The following is a 24,625-nucleotide window of genomic DNA, read 5'->3' as shown; positions in this document are numbered from 1 at the left end:
CTTAAGGTTTAAAGGCTTTTGGGCTGTGTAGGATGTGCTTTGTTAAACAAGTGCCTGAAGGCAGCTTGCTGGTTAAAAAATCATCACCATTCTCTTAATCTCAACTACCCAGGGACACGTACACGGCCAAAGGTCGCCGGGACCTCTGCCTAGGAAAGCTAGGTATTGTCCAAGGTTTCTCCCCATGTGATAGTCTGGAACAATGCTGCTAAAAGGTTTATGGAGATGGTTGCATATGCATATCAAGGCACAGCATTTTCCTTTGAACTTATTCAAAGGCCAAAGGTCGCAGGGACCTCTGCCTAGGAGAGCTAAGTATTGTCCAAGGTTTCTCCCCATGTGATAGTCTGGAACAATGCTTGCTAAAAGGTTTATGGAGATGTTTGCATATGCATATCAAGGCACAGCATTTTCCTTTGAACTTATTCATGTCACAGAGATCTTTATCCATATGTCTTACTGCTAATTTTCTCCCTTCGATGATCCTATTGTCCTGCCACTCCCTTATCTTTTAGATGGTAAAGAGAATTATCAATAAATACTAAGGGAACTCAGAGACCGGTGCCTGCGTGGGTCCTCTGTATGCTGAGCGCCGGTCCCCTGGGCCCGCTTTTTCTTTCTCTATACTTTGTCTCTGTGTCTCATTTCTTTTCCCAAGTCTCTCGTTCCACCTAATGAGAAACGTCCACAGGTGTGGAGGGGCAGGCCACCCCTTCAGTGGCTCACCCCTGTAATCCCAGCATTTTGGGAGGCCGAGGTGGTCGGATCACCTGAGGTCAGGAGTTCGATACCAGCCCGGCCAACATGGTGAAACCCCGTCTCTACTAAAAATACAAAAATTAGCTGGACATGGTGGCGCGTGCCTGTAATCCCAGCTGCTCAGTTGGCCGAGGCAGGAGAATTGCTTGAACCTGGGAGGCAGAGGTTGCAGTGAGCCGAGATTGTTGTGCCAGCCTGGGTAACATAGTGAGACCCTGTCTCATAAATAAATAAGTAAACACAAAAATCCAAGCCTGAAATGAAAAACAGGCTTTCACTTTTTCATAATCCATCCCTAACCTACCCGTCAGTCAGCTTGATTCCCTGCCACTCCATTCCCTCCAACCCTAGCTGCAGTACTGTCATTGGCCATTACTCAAAGGCAGCATCCGAGTTCCCACTGCTGAGCATTCACGCTGCCGTTCTCACCGCTTGAAATACCTAACCGACTTGTCCTTCAGGTCAGCCTCAAGTGTCACCTCTTCCAGGAAGCCTTTCCCAGACTTCCACTCCGATTTAGATTCCCTTCTTTTGTACTCACATACCGCTTTATGCATATCTCTGCAATGGCACTTCATTCATTCCATAAGCACTTATTAAGCACTTATAGTGTGTCAGGTGATGTGTTAAACCTGGAGATACAATTGAGAAGACACTATATCTGACCTCATAAACATCCTATTGTATTGGGGGAGAAGGCTCTGTAGGAGTCTTGAGAGAGGGAATATAGCCCAGTTGAAGGAAGGGGCATGGAAGGCTCAGGGAGAAGGCTTCCCAGAGAAACTGAGAGAGGTCACCAAGAGAAGAGGATTGAAGTGTTCCTCAGAGAGAATAGCATTTGTGATGTCTCCCAGCACATGACTTGTTTAAAAAGCTAAAATAAATTCACGCCTTTTCCACACAACGCAGAGAGGGGCCCATATGGCATTGTTCTAGATTCCCGTTGTAACTTAAAGGGAAACTTTCACAATATCTGGAGCTTTTGATGTCCTGCAAATGAAGGAGGAGGATGTCCTTAAGTTCCTTGCAGCAGGAACCCACTTAGGTGGTACCAAGCTTGACTTCAAATGGAGTAGTACATCTGTAAGAAGAAAAGTGATGGCCAGGCGCGGTGGTTCACACCTGTAATCCCAGCACTTTGGGAGGCCAAGGCGGGCAGATCACAAGGTCAGGAGATCGAGACCATCCTGGCTAACATGATGAAACCCCGTCTCTACTAAAAATACAAAAATTAGCCAGGCGTGGTGGCAGGTGCCTGTAGTCCCAGCTACTGGGGAGGCTGAGGCAGGAGAATGGCATGAACCCGGGAGGCAGAGCTTGCAGTGAGCCGAGATCGCGCCACTGCACTCCAGCCTGGGCAAGAGAGCGAGACTCCGTCTCAAAAAAAAAAAAAAAAAAGAAGAAGAAAAGTGATGGCATCTACATCCTACATCTGAAGAGGACCTGGGAGGAGCTTCTGCTGGCAGCTCATGCCATTGCTGCCTTTAAAAACCCTGCTGATGTCAGTGTCATGTCCTGTAAGAATACTGGCCAGAGGGCTGGGCTGAAGTTTGCTGCTGCCACTGGAGCCACTCCAATTGCTGGCCACTTCACTCCTGGAACCTTCACTAACCAGATCCAGGCAGCCTGCAGGGGGAGTCAGCTTCTAGTGGTTGCTGATCCCTGGGCTGACCACCAGCCTCTCACAGAGACATTTTATATTAACCTACCTACCATTGCTCTATGTCACACAGGTTTTCCTCTGTGCAATGTGGACATTGCCATCACCTGCAACAACAAGGGAGCTCCCTCAGTGGGTCTGAAGTGGTGGATGCTGGCCCTGGAAGTTCTGCGCGTGTGTGGCACTATTTCCCGTGAACACCCGTGGGAGGTGGGAGAAGCCTGATCTCTACTTCTACAGAGATCCTGAAGAGATTGGAAAAGAGGAGCAGGCTGCTGCTGAAAAGACTGTGACCAAGAAGGAATTTTAGGGTGAATGGACAGCTCCAGCTCCTGAGTTCACTGCTACTCAGCCTGAGGTTGGAGACTGGTCCGATGGCATGCAGGTGCCCTCTGTGCCTACTCCTCAGGTCCCTACTGAAGACTGGAGTGCTCAGCCTGCCACAGAAGACTGGTCTGCAGCTCCCACAGCTCAGGCCACTGAATGGGTAGAAACAACTACTTAATGGTCTTCAACTGTTCCTGCACGGGCTCTTAAGCAACATGGAAATAACATTGATGGAAAATACACATCAGTTTCTAAAAAATAAATTTACTTTGGTTATATCAGAGGTGTTAAGTCTGGGATTTGATTTTACCCTATATGCAAGCTAAAAGATTGGATGTTGGCAAAAGACAGGAGATTCCTGGGTCAGAAACAAAACACTTTATATTACCACTGCATGTTCTCCAAGTCCCATGGTGGCAATGCCATGAGCCAGATGGGTGCTGAACATGCAGTGGATTTGCATCTCAACTGAAGAGCACTGAGCCTGGAGGACCTACTGTTTAATAGTAAGTTTTTTTTTTTTTTTTTTTTTGAGACGGAGTCTCGCTCTGTCACCCGGGCTGGAGTGCAGTGGCCGGATTTCAGCTCACTGCAAGCTCCGCCTCCCAGGTTTACGCCATTCTCCTGCCTCAGCCTCCCGAGTAGCTGGGACTACAGGCGCCGCCACCTCGCCCGGCTAGTTTTTTTTTTTTTTTTTTTTTTTTAGTAGAGACGGGGTTTCACCATGTTAGCCAGGGTGGTCTCGATCTCCTGACCTCGTGATCCGCCCATCTCGGCCTCCCAAAGTGCTGGGATTACAGGCTTGAGCCACCGCGCCCGGCCAATAGTAAGTTTTTATAGTAAACAAGTGAACAATCTTGGAAGGTAGAGATGTTTTCCTCAAGAGCAAAGGGCAGTTGGCTTATGACCTCGGAAGAAAGATAATATCACCCTAGAGAGCACAGGCTTGTGTGCTGCCCACCGTAAAAGATTCTGATTCCATGGCAGGGCATGGGGGCTCACGCCTGCAATCCCAGTACTTCGGGAGGCCGAGGTGGGCGGATCACTTGATGCCAGGGATTCAACACCAGCCTGGCCAACATGGTAAAACCCCGTCTCCACTAAAAATAGAAAAAGTAGCCGGACGTGGTGGCACATGTCTGTAATCCCAGCTACTCGGGAGGCTGAGACATGAGAATTGCTTGAACCCGGGAGGCAGATGTTGCAGTGAGCCAAGACTGTGCCACTGCACTCCAGCCTGTGGGACACAGCGAGACTTTGTTTCAAAAATAATAATAAAATAAATAAAAGATTCTGATTCAGCCAGGCATGGTGGCTCTAGGACTTTGGGAGACTGAGGTGGGTGGATCACCTGAGGTCAGGAGTTCGAGACCAGCCTGGCCAACATGGTAAAACCCCGTCTCTACTAAAAATACAAAAATTAGCTGGGTGTGGTGGTGCATGCCTGTAATCCCAGGTACCCAGGAGGTCGAGGCAGGAGAATCGCTGGAACCATGGAGGTGAAGTCTGCAGTGAGCTGAGATCACGTCATTGTACTCCAGCCTAGGCAACAGAGCAAGACTCTGTCTCAAAATAAATAAATAAAAGATTCTACTTCAGTTCAGCATTCCTCTCCTATAATGCAACCCACTGAGTGTGCAGGTACAGTCCAGCCCTCTTCATGTTGCTCCATGGGAATTGGGACTCAAGGAACCAGCACAAAAATTCTGATAGTCAGTCTGGCTAATGCTATTGTTGTGGGTAATAAATTGTCCTTCATTTCTGAACCAGGAGTCTTGTGCCAGCACCCATAAAACTAGACCAGGTTAACTTGTTAGTTTTCAAGTAGGGTAAAATATTAGACCCTTCATGGTTCTCTATAGGGATCTGTGAATTGACCATTTCAGAGGGTGAGAGCTTCTCTTAGGGGCTGACAAGAACTTGGGTGTGGCCATAGGGCTGATGGCGGAAGAGGAATGAGCTGAAAATCACTAAAGATGAGGGAGCCCAGAAACGGAGAGGTCCTGGGTGTCGACTGCATTGCTCACATGAACTTGGGGTCTTCAGGGTGATGGCAGGATTTGGAATGAAATCCTAACATTTCAGTGAAGAAGAGGATGACTAGAAGGTGATTAATAGTGCTGAAGAGACGCTAGAGATAAGGGAGGCAGTTTCAGCAGAGGAGACATATGTGCTCAAGGTGGTCTTTGGGCAAGTAACCTGGAAGAATTATGAGGGCATGAGGAGGATGCTTAACTCCGGAACCCAAGGGGCCCGAGGCTGGGGTGTGCTGAATATCCTCTGCTTGCCCCTCCAGCTCACTATCATATGCTGTTCCAGGCCACTGGAGGCTGACTTTTTTTTTTTTTTTTTTTAAGATGCTCTCTCGGCCGGGCGCGGTGGCTCAAGCCTGCAATCCCAGCACTTTGGGAGGCCGAGACGGGCGGATCACGAGGTCAGGAGATCGAGACCATCCTGGCTAACACGGTGAAACCCCGTCTCTACTAAAAAATACAAAAAAAAAAAAAATAGCCGGGCGAGGTGGCGGGTGCCTGTAGTCCCAGCTACTCCGGAGGCTGAGCCAGGAGAATGGCGTAAACCCGGGAGGCGGAGCTTGCAGTGAGCTTAGATCCGGCCACTGCACTCCAGTCGGGGCGACAGAGCGAGACTCCGTCTCAAAAAAAAAAAAAAAAAGATGCTCTCTCGTCCAGGCTGGAGCGCAGTGGTGCGATCTCTGCTCACTGCAACCTCTGTCTTCCAGGTTCAAGTGATTCTCCTGCCTCAGCCTCCCCAGTAGCTGGGATTATGGGCGCCCGCTACCACGCCTGGCTAATTTTTGTATTTTTTGTATTTTTTTTTTTTTTTTAGACAGAGTTTCACTCTGTCGCCAGGCTGGAGTTCACACTGCACTCCAGCCTGGGCGACAGAACAAGACTCTGTCTCAAAAAAAAAAATTAATTAATTAATTCAGATAATTATATCTACCCTGTCACTTTGGTATTTAAATTACTTCATCTATGTTAGGTGCCCAGTGCACTTCCTGGCACACGGTTGGCAATCCACACATGGCAGCTGTGGTCATATCATCATGAGGATATGGAAGCTGAAAGGGAAGCCTATCCACGGGGGGAGGGCTCCCTGCAGCGTCATCATTTTAGAGCTAAAAACAAAGGTGCGAGTGCTTTTGGATGCTGTCTAGGGGAAGGAGAGCCCTGCCAACATAAACAGATCATTCATTACCCTCCAGGTCCTGTGCTGGGCATTGTCACTCCCAACAATCCTAAAGGAAGCCTCCATTTGTCATATGAGGAAACCGAAGCACACAAGGACTGGGTTATTGAGAGCACAACTGGGATTTCAACCAAGGCCAAAGCCCAAGTGAGGGAAAGCTTCCTGGAGGAGTTGGCCTTTGAATGGAATAGCATGCAGAAGGCTGGACAAGATCAAAGATGGGAGGCTGGATGGTGGAGGGGGTGGGTGTTAGAAGGGGCTGCAAGCTCCAGACAGGGGCTCTAACAGAGAGAGAGTTAGGAAAGTGAGGCAGGAAGCAGGTGAATTAGAGCCTGACTTTGTTTTCTCCGCCTCAGAGCCTGCCTGGATCACAGACAGCTGCCAGCTCAGGGTGAACCCCAAGCTGTCTCCTGTTGTCTGGGACCCCACTTGCCTTGTGCTTCCCAGTCTGGACTCCCGAGGTCCTGGATATGGCACCACACAGAAAATAGGGTATCTATGAGAAAGCTCCAGGATGTCACAAAGCCTAGAGGAACATCTGAAGAAAGGCCAGAGGCTAATTCATACATCATGGTTTCTGTTTTTTGTTTTGTTTTGTTTTTTTGAGACAAGGTCTCACTCTGTTAGCCAGGCTGGAGTGCAGTGGCACGATCTTTGCTCACCGCAACCTCCGCCTCCTGGGTTCAAGTGATTCTCCTGCCTCAGGCACCTAAGTAGCTGGGACTATGGTGTGCACCACCACACCTGGCTAATTTTTGTATTTTTAGTAGAGATGGGGTTTAACCATGTTGCCCAGGCTGGTCTTGAACTCCTGGCCTCAAGTGATCCACTCACCTCAGCCTCCTAAAGTGCTGGGATTACAAGTGCAAGCCATTGAGCCTGGCCAATACGTCATGTTTTCTTATTTCTGGCTAGACTCCTTTCAGCCTGGTGTAGCAGTAATGATAGATCTCCTACTAATTAGAAACACTGGTTCATTCATATGTACATCCTTTAAATAACATGAAAGAGAGCAGTAAGGCAATTCCTTTTTTTTTTTGAGATGGAGTCTCACTCTGTCTCCCAGGCTGGAGTGCAGTGGCACAATCTCTGCTCATTACAATCTCCGCCTCCCAGGTTCAAGCAATCCTCCTGCCTCAGCCTCCTGAGTAACTGGGATTACAGGCATGCGCCACCACACCTGGCTAACTTTTTGTTTGTTTGTTTGTTTGTTTGTTTTTTTGAGACGGAGTCTCGCTCTGTCACCCAGGCTGGAGTGCAGTGGCCGGTTCTCAGCTCACTGCAAGCTCCGCCTCCCGGGTTCACGCCATTCTCCTGCCTCAGCCTCCCGAGTAGCTGGGACTACAGGCGCCCACCACCTCGCCCGGCTAGTTTTTTGTATTTTTAGTAGAGACGGGGTTTCACCATGTTAGCCAGGATGGTCTCGATCTCCTGACCTCGTGATCCGCCCGTCTCGGCCTCCCAAAGTGCTGGGATTACAGGCTTGAGCCACCGCACCCGGCCACTTTTTTGTATTTTTAGTAGACAGGGCTTCACCATGTTTGCCAGGCTGGTCTTGAACTCCTGACCTCAGGTGATCTGCCCACCTTGGCCTCTCAAAGTGCTAGGATTACTGGCGTGAGCCACCATGTCCAGCCCGAGGCATTGCCTTTTTAAAGCTCAGATTTGTTGAGGCATGGTTTATATACAATAACACTCTTTTAAGTGTACAGTTGTATGAGTTTTGACAAACACATACAGTTGTGTAGCCATCACCACAATCAAGATACAGAACATTTCTATTACCCCAGAAAGTTCCCTCATGTCTTTTTACAGTCAAACCATAACCCTACTCCCGAATCCTGGCAACCACTTATCTACCAAATATTTTCTGTCCCTATAGGTTTGCCTTTTAAAGAATATCACAGAAATTGAATCATATAATATGCATTTGTGTGAACATATATTTTCATTTCTTTTGGGTAATACCTAGGAGTGGGACTGCTGGGTTGTGTGGTGTAATGTTTAATTTTACAAGAAATTGCCAAACTGTTTTCCAATGTAGTTGTACCATTTTACATTTCCACCCGCAGGGTACAAGAATTCCATTTGCTTCACATCTTTTCCAGTACTTGGGATTGTCAGGGTTTCCTTTTTAGCAATTCTAATAGGTATGTAATGGTATTTCATTTTATTTTAGTTTGCATTTCCTTAATGCAAGTCAGTCTTTTTTTTTTTTCCTGAGACAGAGTCTCACTCTGTCACTGAGGCTGGAGTGTAGTGGTGCAATCTCTGCTCACTGCAACCTCTGCCTCCTGGAACCCACAAGTCTTTTTTTTTTTTTTTTTTTGAGACAGAATTTCACTCTTGGCACCCAGGCTGGAGTGCAATGGTGTGATCTTAGCTTACTGCAACCTCCACCTTCTGGGTTCAAGCGATTCTCCTGCCTCAGCCTCCCGAGTAGCTGGGATTACAGGCGCCCGCCACCATGCCCGGCTAATTTTTGTATTTTTAGTAGAGATGGGGTTTCCCCATGTTTGCCAGGCTGGTCTTGAACCCCTGACCTCAGGTGATCCACATGCCTCGGCCTCTCAAAGTTCTGGGATTACAGGCGTGAGCCACCATGCCCAGCCACAAGTCATTCTTTTTTAATAAACAAGTCTTGTCTGGAGACACAATGATTCAAAATTTAGGGACCCTTGTGTGGAAACTGAAGTGGGTCTTTGGTGAGGAATTTACTGGGAACAGTTATATGGTCTGCTGGCTTTGCTGGATTGAGATGGTGAGATCTTTCTCTGCCATAGGTCTGCAGAGAACTGCAGTTCTTCCTGCTGGTCAGCAGAGGGCAGGAGAGGGCAGAAAATAAGCTGCCCCCGCTTCACTTCTTTTTTTGGCTTACCTGTCCCCAGCATCGAGTATTTGCATTTGCGTGCATTATTATATTTATAATTTTGCTCAAAAGTTTGCCTTTTCCTCTGAACCTAGTTAGCTGCTGCCTTGTGGGGCTTGATTTTCCAAAATTAACTCTGTGGACTGATTTAATGCCAAACTTAACCAATCTTATAAAATCTTTCCCTGACAAAGCATAACTAACCTAATCTAAGGATTGAACTACCCAAACTGCGCTACCTCTGTAGAATCCTTGCTAAGTCTACTCTCCAGTGTCACCCCACAGAGCTTGTGTTAGGGGTAACCGTGAGCAGCTGAGCTGCATGAACCCCTGGTCCTCCTCTTCTCTAACTTTGCAGAAACCAAGAGACTGAGGAAGGACTTCATGGGGCACAGGCCGCCAGAACCCCCGTGGCTACAGTCCATCCTCCCTAGGACCAGGGCTGGGGCTGTTCAGGCGGGACACTGCGCAGATCTCCTGGGGCTGGGGTTGCAAAGTGCCCCCAAAGATGTACTCCAGCTTGAGCCCCGGGCTCCCTTCTGGCAGTTGGAACCGAAAGGTCCTAAGGAGGGTGGCAAACATCAGGAAGAGCTCCATTCGAGCCAGCTGGTCCCCTGGGCACACGCAATGCCCTGGAAACAGAGAGAAAAGTCAGAGGTGGCAGCTGTCTCTGTGTCTGTCCCACTGTAGCCCCACCCACTACCCAGGATCCAGCTCTGTGCCTAGTACCTGCAGAGAATGGCAGGAAGGCCTCATTGGCCACAAAGTTTCCATCCTTGTCCAAGAAGTGGCCAGGGTTGAACTGTGGAGGGGTCTCCCAGCACTCAGGGTCGTAGAGCACAGAGGCCACGTTGGGTAAGATGATGGTGCCCTACAGAGAGATGCTGGTGTGGATCAGGGAGCCTCAGATGGTGCCCAGTACCCAGCCCTGACACTGAGCCACAGTGAACTTGGAGAATATCCACTGTGCTGGTGGGAGTAGTCCAGGGGCCTCGAGGAGACTCAGCAGCCGGCCCTCAGGCTGCCCTTCCTCCAGGCTCACATCAGTGCAGGAGCCAAGCAGGACACCCTCCTGGCTAAGGACTGCCCAGCTTTGTCCTGAAGACTCCCAGCCACATCTGGGGACATGAAGCGGTTGCTTCCTACAGAGAAGGCCAGCAGTTGGTGGCATGTCTGGAAGGGGCCAAGGACAGCCCAGGACAGCACACACTGGGGCAGGGGGTATGTGTGCGCGTGGGTGTTGGAGGAAGAGACAGAGCGAGGAGAAACGGAATGGCAAACAGGCAGAGAAAAAGGAACTGAGCGATGGAAAGACAGAGAGGAGACAGAAAGCTTCACTCTTTAGGATTGGGAAGAGGAAAACATGAACCGTAAGCCCAACTCTAACCCTCAATCTAACCCTAACCCTCACATTCCCCCAAACCCAAACCAAATCTTCCCTCTCACCCTCATCCCAGCCCTCACTCTACTCAAAGGAGAAGTGAGTGATTAGAAAGAGAATCAGACCAAGCAGATGGGAGCAGGGTAACATCTGCTCTTTACCATGTGGGCCCTGGGCTGACTGGAAACAACATAAGGAAGTCAAAGTGGAGCCAGGATGGGGTCAGTTATGGTCCCCCGCCCCAGGACACTCAGCTCTGGGATTCTGGGGAAGGCCTCATACCCCAGGGCTCATTTACCAAATACCACAAAATTAAACCAGCTATCCCTGTGGAGACCAGAGGGCTGACTACAGAATTCTTGATTTTGACCAAAAAAAGGCTTGAAATTAAAAAAAAAAAAAAAAAAAAAAAAAAAAAAGCTCAGTGAATTTGAAGCCTGCGTTCCAAACAGAAGCCAATAAAGAATGCAGAAATTGAGCAGATGTTGGCCAGTCGTGGTGGCTCACGCCTGTAATCCCAGCACTTTGGGAGGCTGAGGAGGGTGGAACACTCGAGATCAGGAGTTCGAGACTAGCCAATATGGCGAAACCCCATCTCTACTAAAATTACAAAAATTAGCCAGGCGTGGTGGTACATGCCTGTAATCCCAGCTACTCAAGAGGCTGAGGCAGGAGAATCACTTGAGCCCAGGAGGCTTGAACCCAGGAGGCAGAGATTGTAGTGAGCCGAGATGGCGCCACTGCACTCCAGCCTAGGCGACAGAGCAAGACTCCCGTCTCGAAAACAACAACAACAACAACCCCCCCCCAAAAAAACCAGAATGCAGAAATTGTTTTCAGGGAGAATTGTTCTTTTATGCTGTTGTTGCAGTACGGTAGGCTTAGGCAAGGTGCCTCGTCCTAGCCACGTGTACCAATAGGGCACCCAAACTTGCTCATTCTGTGGCTTTAAGCAGAGGTGCTAGAGAGGCCTGTGTTCTTGCTGCTGCCTGAGTGAGCTATAGATTTCCCAATTCTAGTCATGGGAATTCCCCCATTTTCTCTGCCTGGGATTAAGTAACCCTCTGCATTGCAGCAGTTTTTACTAATCACCTTCAGAAGAGGAGGCTCCTAGCAAGATGCTCTTTTCCCTCCAGAATTATTTGTGTCCTTTTCTGGGTGATGTTCTGGCCTCCTCGCAAAGTGACTGACTGATCTTAGGTCATGGAACAGGTTCAGAGCACAGCCTATCCAGTATGCAAAAAGGACAGTCCCGTCCCCCCCCCAACCAACCACCCTCCACTTCCCCAGACTGTAAAACCATCTGCCTGCTGGGTACCTCCTGGGGTCTCTGTGCTAGCTTCTGCCCAGTAAATGGCAGTTTGGAATTCACAATCAAATAGAATGTCTGAGAAGAGAGACAGGCTGAAAGTGCAACCATCGTATCAAGGACTATTGCTGTTGTCATAATCACTCAACTGATGAAATGGTTAGGAACAGTTTAAGAATGTCTGTAACATTTAATGATCTCCTGTCAGGTTTTGATTCCACTTTCAGCAGACATCTCTCGCCCAAGCTGTAAAAGCTCAATATTGATTTCAGCTCATTAATGGGCCCCTGGAGCATTTATCACAGAACAACTCCTAGAATCAAATTGGCAGGAATGAGCTCTTAATAAGGAAATTTCTAATCCCAAATGGCATAACACAGAGCGGAACTCTGGCCCCCTCCTTTTAACTTGACTTAAGTTGGCACAGCTTCTAGACAACCTGGGCCTGGTCCTCTTGCCAGGCCAGCAGCAAGATGACTTGATGCCCTGGTCCTATCCACGTTCCCAGAGACTCTTGACAAACCTATAAACTTGCTGGCCAATTTCTGCCAAGGACAGAATGACAATGCAAAACATCTCCATTTAGCACATTGTTTCACTTTCCTAGAGTGGCATTTTTGTAGAAATACAGTTGGAGCTTATGGTAGAAAAAGAAAACACTTTAGAGTCAGAGGGGACATGCGTTTGAAACTCAGCTAAGTCACTTACTAGTTGTGTTTGGGCAGTTTCTTGAGCTCTCTACGGTGAAGTTTATCTATGGAAAAGAAACAGCAACAAAGTGTCCGAAGGATAGGGCTGCTGTGAAGAAAAAAATGTGTGGAGGCGGGAACCTCAAGTCTGGGCAAATTAATAATAAGTTAATAATGGGGCCAGGCACAGTGGCTCACGCCTGTATTCCCAGCACTTTGGGAGGCGGAGGTAGGTGGATTACTTGAGGTCAGGAGTTCAAGACAAGCCTGGCCAACCTGGCGAAACCCCGTTTTTACTAAAAATAAATAAAAAATAATAACAAAAATTAGCCGAGTGGGGTGGCACATGCCTGTAATACCAGCTACTTGGGAGGATAAGGTGGGAGAATTGCTTGAGCCCTGGAGGTGGAGGCTGCAGTGAGCTGAGATCACACCACTGTACTCCCGGGCAGTACTCAGGGCAGAGTCAAAGCTTTCCGAGGAACGTCTCAGGGCTCCCACCACCACCTCTATGTACAGAGGCATCACCCTGCACCAGGGCACCAAGACGAGCCACTCTGTTTTGTTTTCATTAAAATGGCAACCTCATCACCTACACATGTTGCTATGTTATCCCAATGAGCCTTGACTCCCAGGATACACACATTTGTGTAATCCCCTCCCCTTGAGGATAGGATGGATTTAGTAACTCACTTCTAACAAATAGAAAATGGGCCAGACGCAGTGGCTCACGCCTGGAATCCTAGCACTCTGGAAGGCCAAGGTGGGAGGATTACTTGAGCCCAGGAATTTGAGAAGAACCTAGGAAACATGGTGAAAATCTATTTCTACCAAAAATTTAAAAATTAGCCCATTGTGGTGGCACGTGCCTGTAGTTCCAGCTACTCAGGAGGCTGAGGTGGAAGGATCACCCAAGCCTGGGAGGTTGAGGCTGCAATGAGCCATTATTGTGTCACTTCACTCCAACCCAGGCAATAGAGGGAGACAGTGTCTCAAACAACAACAGCAGCAACAAACCCAATCAATAGATTATGGCAAAAGCGGCCGGGCACGGTGGCTCACACCCGTAATCCCAGCAGTTTGGGAGGCTGAGGCAGGCCAATCACTTGAGGTCAGGAGTTCAAGACCAGCCTGGCCAACATGGCAAAAACCCATCTCTCCTAAAATGTACAAAAATTAGCCAGGCATGGTGGCACACACCTGTAATCACAGGGAGGTTGAGGCAGGAGAATTGTTTAAGCCCGGAAAGCATTGGTTGCAATGAGCTGAGATTGTACCACTGCACTCAAGCCTGGGGTGACAGAGTGAGATTCTGTCTCAAAAAAAAAAAAAAAAAAAAAAAAAAGATTATGGCAAAAACAATGGGATATTACATCTAAGATTAGGTTACAAAAAGACCTAGGTGCCCTCTTGGTTGCTGTCTCTGATGGGGGTCAGCTGCCATGTTTTGAGCTGTCCAATGCAGAGGCTCATGTGTCAAGGAACTGAAGGTCTCCAGCCAACAGTTCATGAGCTCCTGGGTCCTGAAGACCTCCGTGTAAGTGAGCTTGAAGTGGAGCCTCCCCTAGGGGAGTCTTCAGGTGACACTGTAGCCCCAGCAACAACTTGATGGTAACCTCATGAGAGATCTTGAGTCAGAGGCATCCAGCTGAGCCGCACCCATTTTCCTGACCCTCAGAAACTGTGACGTGATAAATGCTGTTGTTCCAAAGCCACTAAGTTTTGGGGTAATTTGTTACACCATAAGATAGGTAAGTAACTCAACATCTGTCATCTAGGATCTGCATGGCTCCGTCAACAATACAGAGCACCATTGTACCAAATGACGCCGTGGGCACAAAGCTCTCAGCACGCAGCAAGCCTGGGCAAAGAGCAGGTGTCATCACGTTATTGTCCAGCTCATGTCAAAAATCTGCGCAGAAACCTGTTTCAAGCTGGATCACCAGAGAGCTGTCATCTTCAACTGTGCTCGAGACCAACCTGGGCAACATGGTGAAACTGCATCTCTACAAAAAACAAAACAACAACAAAAACCACGAAAATTAGCCAGGCATGGGGGCTCATGCCTGTAGTCCTAGCTACTCGGGAGGGTGAGGTGGGAAGATTGATTGAGCCGGGAGGTGGAGGCTGTAGTGAGCCATGATCACACCACTGCACTCCAGCCTGGGCGACAGAGCAAGACTCTGTCTCAAAAATAAATAAATATTGGCTGGACGTGGTGGCTCATGCCTGTAATCACAGCACTTTGGGAGGCCGAGGCAGGCAGATCACTTGAGGTCAGGAGTTCTAGACAAGCCTGGCCAACATGGTGAAACCCCATCTCTACTAAAAATACAAAAAAATTAGTTGCTTGTGGTGACACGCACCTGTCATCCCAGCTACTCGGGAGGCTGAGCCAGGAGAATCACTTGAACCCGGGAGACAGAGGTTGCAGTGAGCCGAGATCATGCTACTGCTCTCCAGCCTGGGCAACAAAGTGAGATGCTGTCTAAAAAAAGAAAAAAGCATTATTATGGAGGGGGGACTGTTGTCTCCATTTTAGATGGAGAAACTGAGGCTCTAACAGGACAGGTACTTTTGCCCAAGGTCACGAAACTTGTGGCATCAGATTTGAATTCAGGTCATGGTCAGTTTGTCCTTGAGAGAAATCCAGTTACATTTTCCCCTTCAGAGTTGTGATCTTGAGGTGGACATCAGCAGAGGGCCTGGCACGTAGTAGGTGCTGAATCAGTACTGAATGAGTAGAATAGTGTTGTCCATTGTACACTGGGTCTGAGAGGTGGAATGACTTGCCCAGCATTACACAGTAAGCAACAGGGTGGGAACTGAAGCCCCTCCTGTCTGACTCGAAGTCATGAACACTTCCTGTACCACAGTGGAGAGAGCAGGACCCACCCCTGGGGCCACAGAGCAAGGAGAGTGATGGGAGCAATGCCCATGGCCCAGGAGCCCCACGCATGGGACAGTCAGCCAGGGCGTGACCAAGGGCCCCTCACCCTGGACAGCTCTGTGCTGGATCATGTAGATGAGTGCCCAGTGCAGGGTGGTGGCTGTGGTGGCCCAGAAACAGGTCGATCACCACCTGGACCAGGTTCTCCTCATGGAATGTGGAGACAGGCTCATTCATGGCCTGGCAAGTGGGGGATGGGTGAGTGGGGGGGTGCAGCTCCAGGTCTAAAGTTCTCTCCTGACAGAGCCCTGGGGTTTCCTTGAAGCCTGATCTGAGACCTGTGCGGTCAGAACTTGAGGTTCCAACCCCTCGAGAGGGCCTGACTCTCAGGACTGCACTGATGTTGATGGGGGGCTGCCCTGGTGTTCTGGCCCTGACATCAACCAGGTCTTCTGCTTCCCACCCTACCCATGCCTGCAGAAGCCAGCCCTGCCCTGGGAAAAGGCAGGGAGGAAAACCCTGTTTTAACTCAAGCTTTCAGGGTGCTTTGGAAGCTTGTAGACAGAGCCAAAGATGAGAAACTGAGATCATGGCTTAGAAACGAGGTGCAGCCGAAAAAGATGGCCCCTCCTTTCCCGAGCAGCTGTTCCAGGCTCACCTTGGAGATCTGGGCCAGGGAGCAGTTGATGAAGTCCTTGGGGGCCTCCGGTGCTTTGAGTTTGCTCCCGGTGATCTCCCGGCGGATGAAGCTCCGCATGACCCCTTGGTACCTAAATATCTCCCAGTGGGGTCCTAGGAGGTGGCGGAGGGCCCAGGGAAACACGTCGTGCAGCTATGAAGAGAGAGGCCCACCCAGGGCCTACTCAGGAGCCAGCCCCTGAGTTGGGGGGCTCCAAAGTGGGCTGGGGCCTTTGACTTGAGTAACCCAGGGCTGCCTCTCATCTGGAGACCCCCAAAATAATCTGGACAGAAATGAGAGCTGTGGTCAGAGCAGTTGTGCTTAGGGCTTCGCTTGGATGTTGCAGGTCCAGAAAGCTGTATTTCTGAGGATATAACTGTAATGCCCAGACCCGCGATGACCCGAAAGCAACCACCAGAGTCCAGAGACAAAGCCAAGCGGCAGGGATCGCTTTATTTCGAGTTCGAACTCGGTTCCCTCCAGCTAGGTATCAGATCCTAGGGAGAGACCCCGAGCTCGGTGTTCAGCCGTCTTTTATAGTCAGACACAAACAAGTTACAGCAAGTTACAGAGTCACTGGGGATTTTTACAGTTGTAGGTTTACAATTGGCTGACATTTAAAGTTAAACATTAGTCAGTTGTTCATTGGTTCCCGCCCTTTGACCAAACCACAAATGGCCGCTTGCCCTGCTAGGGGCTTTCTAGATAACCTTGTTGTTTTAGCATTAAGGGGAGTTTCCTGACTTTTCTGACCTCTGATATTCAGTATTTTTCCACTCCTCATAACCAGCCTCTGATTCCTTGCCCATGCATTCATGCTGAACCACAACAAAGGTTTGAAGCTCTGAATGTGTCAGCTACCAGGCAGAAGCCACGATCTCCCTCCTGCCCACCTTGCACCCTCCCTGCCAGGACCTAGCTAAGGCCCCTGTCTGCCTTCGGCCCCCAGTCTAATGGCCTGCACACCTGCCTCCCTAGATGCCAATTACCCAGTGCCACACAGTTCTGACCAAGGCCAGGCCAAAGTCAATGGCTTGAGTCAGTTCCTGGAAGATGGGATCCTCTGAGAGGAAGTGGTGGCCAAACACAAGGGCCTCAATGACTCTGACTGTGGAGCTGACAATGGATACCTGAGGGTCGAAGGATCTACCTGAGGGCAGAGGGGCAGGGCTCAGGACAAGGAGGCACAAGAAGCACTGCCCTGAGCACCCATCTGATCTTATAGATAGTCGCTCATTTACTAACTCGGTCCTCCATTCCCATTCCTCACTCATGCGCTCAGCAAATGCTTACAAATGCTCATGCCTGTAATCCTAGCACTTTGGGAGGCTGAGGTGGGTGGATCACCTGAGGTCAGGAGTTCGAGACTAGCCTGGCCAATATGGTGAAACCCCGTCTCTACTGAAAATACAAAAATTAGCTGGGGCCGGGCGCAGTGGCTCAAGCCTGTAATCCCAGCACTTTGGGAGGCTGAGACCGGTGGATCACGAGGTCAGGAGATCGAGACCATCCTGGCGAACACGGTGAAACCCCGTCTCTACTAAAAAATACAAAAAAAACTGGCCGGGTGAGGTGGCAGGCGCCTGTAATCCCAGCCACTTGGGAGGCTGAGGCAGGAGAATGGCGTGAACCCGGGAGGCGGAGCTTGCAGTGAGCTGAGATCCAGCCACTGCACTCCAGCCTGGGCGACAGAGCGAGACTCCGTCTCAAAAAAAAAAAAAAAAAAATTAGCTGGGCCTGGTGGCATGCACTTGTTTTTTTTTTTTTTGTTTGTTTGTTTTTTTGTTTTTTGTTTTGTTTTGTTTTTTTTTTTGAGACGGAGTCTTGCTCTGTCGCCCGGGCTGGAGTGCAGTGGCCGGATCTCAGCTCACTGCAAGCTCCGCCTCCCGGGTTTATGCCATTCTCCTGCCTCAGCCTCCGGAGTAGCTGGGACTACAGGCGCCCGCCACCTCGCCCGGCTAGGTTTTTTTGTATTTTTAGTAGAGACGGGGTTTCACCGTGTTAGCCAGGATGGTCTCGATCTCCTGACCTCGTGATCCGCCCATCTCGGCCTCCCAAAGTGCTGGGATTACAGGCTTGAGCCACCGCGCCCGGCCTGGCATGCACTTGTAATCCCAGCTGCTTGGGAGGCTGAGGCAGGAGAATCACTTGAACCCGGGGGATAGAGGTTGCAGTGAGCCGAGATGGCGCCACTACACTCAGCCTGGGCAACAAGAGCGAAACCCCATCTCAAAAACAAAACAAAACAAAACAAACAAAAACAAAAAAACCCAAGTGCTTACCAAGCACTTTCTATGAGCCAGGTCAGAGAGAAGCATGGGAGACAGACAGCCATTTGAATGACAACAGAACGTGGGCAGCTATGTCACAGCAGGGAATAAAAAGGTTTGGGGGCCTGGCATTCAGGAGGATTTCTCAGGGCAGGTGACCACAGCTGGTCTGGAGGAAGGAGCAGTGGTTTCTCATGCGGAGGGAAGGGACATGGGCTAGGATGTTCTGGAAGGGGAACAGCATGTGCCAGTGGCTAGAGGTGTGAGACGCCTTGGATGATTTGTTTGTTAGTATTTTGTTATTTTATTTATTATTTATTTTTTGAGATGGAGTGTTGCTCTGTGGCCCAGGCTGGAGTGCAATGGCATGACCTCAGCTCACTGCAGCCTCCTTCTCCCGGGTTCAAGCGATTCTTCTGCCTCAGCCTCCAGAGTACCTGGGATTACAGGATTAGCCTAACACACCCAGCTAATTATATTTTTAGTAGAGACAAGGTTTCACCATGTTGGCCAGGCTGCTCTCAAACCCCTGACCTCAGGTGATCCGCCTGCCTCTGCCTCCCAAAGTGCTGGGATTATACGGGGGAGCCACCGCGCCTGGCCGCCTTGGATGTTGGTGGAGGAGACTTCCCCAGCTGTCAAGGAGGGTTCCGGCTTCCCAGTGACCTTGGCCATTCCTGGGCCTCTGTCCACCCATCTTAGAGAAACTCCTACTTGATGGAGCTTAAAATTGCTATTAATGTTCTGAGGCTTCCTGGACACACACACGCCTATGCAGTGAGGCTTGCCTCCTCTGCAGGGGTGTGTGTGTGCGTGGGGAGAGGGGGTGAGGGTAGGCCTGCCGCCAGCCTGCTACTTACCGAGTTCCTGGCGGAAGGCTCTGAAGTTCCAGCTCTGCTGCCTCTTTCTGCAGCTGCACCTCCAGCGCCAGCTTGCCTAGGCCCAGCCCTTGAAGCGTCACCAGGCAGAAGTGTCTCTGTTGCCACCACATGTGCCTTCTGCTGCAGATGATGCCTGGGTCCGGGGCAGAGTGGGGTGGACAGTCAGTAGCCATCCCAGCCTCCCAGACCAAGACCACTTGGCTCTCACGGGAGCCGGGCCTGGAGGGCATACCCCAGAATCACCTCTGGGATGATACTCTGCCCCGGGGATGAGGGGCATTTGAGGGAGTGGTCAGTGAGCTTGGTGCCCTCAAGGTGGTCTCAGCTATGCCCTCCCCCAGTCCACCAACACGATTTTTCCTTTAAGAGTCCCCACAAGAAGGCCGGGCGCGGTGGCTCAAGCCTGTAATCCCAGCACTTTGGGAGGCCGAGATGGGCAGATCACGAGGTCAGGAGATCGAGACCATCCTGGCTAACATGGTGAAACCCCGTCTCTACTAAAAAATACAAAAAACTAGCCGGGCGAGGTGGCGGGCGCCTGTAGTCCCAGCTACTCGGGAGGCTGAGGCAGGAGAATGGCGTAAACCCGGGAGGCGGAGCTTGCAGTGAGCTGAGGTCCGGCCACTGCACTCCAGCCTGGGCGACAGAGCGAGACTCCGTCTCAAAAAAAAAAAAAAAAAAAAAGAGTCCCCACAAGAAATGAAAGAGGAGATAAAGAATGCAGGGTGCTAGGCGCGGTGGCTGACACCTGTAATCCCAGCACTTTGGGCGGCCAAGGCGGGTGGATCACCTGAGGTCAGGAGTTCGAGAACAGCCTGGCCAACATGCTGAAACCTGGTCTCTACTACAAAAAAATTAAAACAAAAAAATTAGCTGGGCGTGGTGGTATGTGCCTGTAACCCCAGCTACTCGAGAGGCTGAGGCACAAGAATTGCTTGAAGCCAGAACGGGGAGGTTGCAGTGAGCCAAGATCGTTCCACTGCACTCCAGCCTGGGCGACAGAATGAGACTCCGGGTCAAATAAAAAAAAAAACAAAAGAACGCAGGGGAGGAGGGGTTCTGGGGAGAGGCAAGGCGGGAACAAGGCTGTTTGCTGAACCAGGCACTGAACGGGCACTATCAGGTATTTTGGCCACTTAATCACCTCCCCACATTCTCAGGATGTAGAGCCATCGTCATCCCCATCTACACAGGAGCCCACTGAGGGGCAGAGAGTGAGGCCGACTTGCCCGGGGTCATGGAGCTGGCCAGGGCTTGGGTTGAGACTTGAATCCAGATCTTTGAACCCCCAGAGCTGGTTCCTTGTCATACCACCCTCTCCCCTCACACAAGTCCTCCTGGCAGTCCCCTCTCTGTTAACAGCTCTGGGCTAGCCCCGATTCCCTGAGTGTAGTGACCATCTAGCCACCTCCCCCTCCCCAGCAGGAGGGGCAGCCCTGCCTTGTTCTCCAAACAGTCCTGGAAGAGCGAGGTGAGGGGCCTGCCCGAGAACTGCTCCAAGTTGGAGACCAGCACTTCCTTCACCGCCCGGAAGCCACTCAGCACCATGATGGGGATCGGGCTCACCCACACGGTGAACAAACACACTGCCGTGGGTCTGTGCCAGCTGTGGAGAGACGGGGTGACACTTACCGCAGGAGCACCTTCTCAGAGTGACTCCAGCCCTGTTCCCCAAGCAAGCCAAGCCAAGCCCTGGGTCACAGGCCCACCCGGTGCACTTGGAATAGTCAGGGCCCAGCACTTTCACCCCATTAATCCTGGGAGGTGGCAATGTTCTAACCAATTTACAGATGATAGTAAATAACCAGTTTCTCCAGAACTTGATGTCCCACGTGGGCTTTACATATTTTATTTGAGTCCACCCTCGGTATAAGTGTGCAGGTAGGCTCTTTATCTCCATTTTATGAGTTAAAAAACAGAGGCCAGACCAGGCGCAGTGGCCCACGCCTATAATCCCAGCACTCAGGAGGCCAAGGCGGGTGGATCACCCGAGGTCAGGAGTTTGAGACCAGCCTGGCCCACATGGTGAAACCCCGTCTCTACTAAAATTACAAAAATTAGCAGGGCGTGGTGGTGCAGGTCTGTAATCCCAGCTACTCGGGAGGCTGAGGCAGAAGAATCGCTTGAACCTGGGAGGCGGAGGTTGCAGTGAGCTGAGATTGTGCCATTGTACTCCAGCCTGGGCAACAGAGGGAGACTCTATTTCAAAAACAACCAACCAACCAACAAACAAAACCCCAAAAAACAGAGGCCAAAAAAGACAGTAAAAGATGAGGACCTTGAACCCAGGTCTCCTGAGTCCCAGTACAGTGCTCTTTCCACTGCGTGGGAAGCCTGAGGATCATAATTGTCTGACAGCGCCAACCAGATATTTTTTTTTTTTTTTTTTTTTTGAGACGGAGTCTCGCTCTGTCGCCCGGGCTGGAGTGCAGTGGCCGGATCTCAGCTCACTGCAAGCTCCGCCTCCCGGGTTCCCGCCATTCTCCTGCCTCAGCCTCCCGCGTAGCTGGGACTACAGGCGCCGCCATCTCGCCCGGCTAATTTTTTGTATTTTTTTTAAGTGGAGACGGGGTTTCACCGTGTTAGCCAGGATGGTCTCGACCTCCTGACCTTGTGATCCGCCCGCCTCGGCCTCCCAAAGTGCTGGGATTACAGGCTTGAGCCACCGCGCCCGGCCGCCAACCAGATATTTTAAAAAATTTTGTTGAGTGTGATTAAGAAGAGGGCTGAGCATGGCCTCAGGAAAGACAGTGTCCTGCCTGCCATCGTTCTCAGCAGCAACCCAGCTCCACCCACTCAATCCAACAGCGCCCTTCAGCTGAGGCTCCAGTTACCCTGGTAGTGACTTTGTGCAGTGATTCCTTGAGTAACATCACTTGAATGTGCCCTTGTGGGGGTCCCATTTCCCCCAACTCCCATCTCAAGTGGTTTTGCAGAAAACTTCTTCCAGCCACACACAGTGCTCTCCTGGAGTCGAATTCTGTTCAGTGGTTTTTGCCATCCTGTTCCATTGGCAGTGGACTTCCACTGCACTCAGAATTTCTTAGATTAGACTTCTTAGATTCTGCACAAAGTCCACAATTTTTGCAATCCCCCTACCACCCTGCATTTGACAGGTGAGGAAATTGAGGCTCAAAGCCTCCCAGCTAATGAATGGCAAGACCAGGATTCACCCCACACGTGTCTGACCAGTTCCTTCTTTCTGTCTCCAGTGCCGCTGGGCTGAGAGAGAGGAGGGGTTCATCTGTCCACCCCTTTAGGGCCTGCAGCTTTCGCACAGACTTCCTACCTGGAGCAGTGTCTCTGGGTGCAGCTGAAATCGCAGCTGCCACAGGTTTCCAAGGATGGGGAAGGGGAGTGGGCCAGGAGGAAGGCGGTTCCTGTCCCAGCAGAAGGTGCCAAGTTTCAGGAGCAGGAAGGAGATGGCAAGTAAAGCCAGCCCACTGAGCAGGGAGAGCATCTCCTTGGTCCTGTGTCTCCTCTTCTCACTTTTGCTTCTTGGTCCCGGCTCTCCCAGGCGCCTGGCCAGGCTTTTATGGCGGTGCTCCCAGGCAGCGTCGTGGAGGGAGGTAAACCCAGGAGCCCTTCCCCAGTAGAGTAAATCCATTTGGTCACACCAGTCACACCTGGGCCAAGCCACTCACCAGGGTGGCAGGGCTGTGGCCTGGAACAGGGTGGGACACCTTCACTCCTATGTCAGCATCATCCTCACCTCTGGCCCTCGCAGCTCATCCCTGGTGAGGCTCTTCTCAGCCTCTTCCTGGCAGGGTCAGCTAACTGCATGGCTCAGCTCAGAAGGGACAAGGGGCAGGCAGCCGCTAGCAGTGGCAGTGTCTCCCATCAGGACATTCTCTTCCGCCTCAGCGTGCCTGAGGCTGGGCTCCTATTCCTGCTCTCCTCTGCCCAGATGCTGCAGCAGCCTTCCTGAGGTCTCTTCAGCTTGCACTGAATCCCCATGTTCCTCAGTGGTCAGTTCTGTAGCCTTCTCTCTCTCTCTCTCTCCTCTCGCCCCCCTGCCCTCTCTCTCTCTCTCTCCCCTCTCTCTCTTTCTCGGTTCTTTCTCCTGCCTCAGCCTCCCGAGTACCGAGTAGCTGAGATTACTGGCGCCCACCACCACGACCAGCTAATTTTTGTAGTTTTAATAGAGATGGAGTTTCACCATGTTGGCCAGGCTGGTTTTGAACTCCTGAACTCAGGTATCCTCCCACCTCAGCCTCCCAAAGTGCTGGGATTATAGGCGTGAGCCACCATGCCTGGCCTCCTTCTTTCTCCTTTCTTTTCTTTCTTTCTCTCCTTCTCTTTCTCTCTTCCTTCCTTCCTTCCTTCCTTCCTTTCTCTCTCTCTTTCTCTCTCTCTCCTTCCTTCCTTCCTTCCTTCCTTCCTTCCTTCCTTCCTTCCTTCCTTCCTTCCTTCCTTCCTCCCTCCCTCCCTCCCTCCCTCCCTCTCTCTCTCTCTCTCTCTCTTTCTTTCTCCCTCTCTGTCTCACTCTCTCTCTCTCTTTCTTTCTTACTTTCTTTCTTTCATCAGTATCTCACTGTGTCACCCAGGCTGCAGTGCAGTGGCGTGATCATAGCTCACTGTAACCTCAAATTCCTAGGCTCAACCAATTGTCCTGTCACAGCCTCCTGAGTCTCTAGAACTACAGCGGTGCCACCATATTCAACTATGTAGCCTTCTCTTAGGTTTCAACTATCTTGGAACCAGACTGCTGGAGTTTAAATCCCAGTTCTACCTCTTACTGGTTTTGTGACCTTAGGCAATTATTTAGCCTCCTCTTGCCTCAGCTTCTCATTTGTACAATGGAGATCATTTTAGCAGATTGCCTCATAGAACTACTGTACCAGTGCCCAAACAAGAGAAAGATGTCACAGTCCAGTTGGGTACACTGAGGATAATTTAATTAAGAGACTGTTTGCAGGCCTGCCACAGTAGCTCACGCCTGTAATCTCAGCACTTTGGGAGGCGGAGGTGGGCAGATCATGAGGTCAGGAGATCGAGACCAGCCTGGACAACATAGTGAAACCCAGTCTCTGCTAAAAATACAAAAATTAGCCAGGTGTGGTGGCGGGTGCCTGTAGTCCCAGCTACGCAGGAGGCCGAGGCAGGAGAATCGCTTGAATCCGGGAGGCAGAAGTCGCAGTGAGCCGAGATGGCGACCCTGCGTTCCAGCCTGGGTGACAGAACGAGACTACATCTCAAAAAAGAAAAAATTAAAAAGACTGTTTGCAAAGGTGTGTTAGGGAATCCACAGGCATAATGCCAGTCATGAGGGAGACCCATTTCCACTTGAGGCTTAGACAGGCAAGGGACAGTGTTCAATGGGTTCAGAGTTTCAGTACAGAAAGACGAAAAAGTTTTCTGGAGGTGGATGGTTGTGATGATTGCACAACAATATGAATGTACTTAATCCCACTGAACTGTTCATTTAAAAATGGTCAAAATGGTAAAATTTATGTTGCATCTATTTTACTAAATTTTTAAAAAGTCAAAGGACAGAGATATCAGAGGTCGGGAGCCCCTACCCGGGTGGAGAGGTTGTTGACAAGCGTATGCAGTTCCCTCTGCTCAGAGCGCCTCACCCCTGCATCTCCATCTCTAGAATTTCTACCTACCTTATCTCAAGTTGATGTGATGATAACAATGCTTACCCCACAGGGCTGTTGGGGAATAAGCTGAGCTGGTGTGGCGTGAAAGTGCTATG

General features: G+C 50.4%; 2 protein-coding genes across 2 annotated transcripts; one reads left to right on the top strand and one right to left on the bottom strand.

The window, feature by feature from the left end:
* The first annotated feature begins 1,755 nt into the window (after positions 1 to 1,755).
* Positions 1,756 to 2,644, top strand: LOC104664663 (40S ribosomal protein SA-like). The gene is made up of 2 exons (XM_030924051.1): positions 1,756 to 1,842; positions 2,159 to 2,644. Exons 1-2 carry the CDS (start codon positions 1,756 to 1,758, stop codon positions 2,642 to 2,644), a joined length of 573 nt encoding a protein of 190 aa, XP_030779911.1.
* Positions 2,645 to 9,239: 6,595 nt separating this feature from the next.
* Positions 9,240 to 22,656, bottom strand: LOC104664662 (cytochrome P450 2J2-like). Its single transcript, XM_030937810.1, is given in 10 exon segments — positions 9,240 to 9,457; positions 9,555 to 9,696; positions 9,894 to 9,967; positions 15,201 to 15,262; positions 15,264 to 15,334; positions 15,753 to 15,926; positions 16,763 to 16,919; positions 18,904 to 19,057; positions 20,379 to 20,530; positions 22,637 to 22,656. Coding segments are annotated over 10 exon segments (1,224 nt in total).
* Positions 22,657 to 24,625: the final 1,969 nt, after the last annotated feature.

The sequence above is a fragment of the Rhinopithecus roxellana genome, chromosome 1 (genome assembly GCF_007565055.1).
Source record: "Rhinopithecus roxellana isolate Shanxi Qingling chromosome 1, ASM756505v1, whole genome shotgun sequence".
NCBI classification, from domain to species: Eukaryota; Metazoa; Chordata; class Mammalia; order Primates; family Cercopithecidae; genus Rhinopithecus; species Rhinopithecus roxellana.
Note: the sequence above shows the minus strand (reverse complement) of the source record. Positions and strands in the feature narration are given on the sequence as shown.

What these genes read in the sequence shown, in the direction of transcription:
- LOC104664663 (XM_030924051.1), top strand. Translation starts at nt 1,756, where the DNA reads ATGAAGGAGGAGGATGTCCTTAAGTTCCTTGCAGCAGGAACCCACTTA. An exon ending in TCAAATGGAGTAGTACATCT is followed by an intron (nt 1,843 to 2,158) that starts GTAAGAAGAAAA and finishes AAAAAAAAAAAG; the next exon opens with AAGAAGAAAAGTGATGGCAT.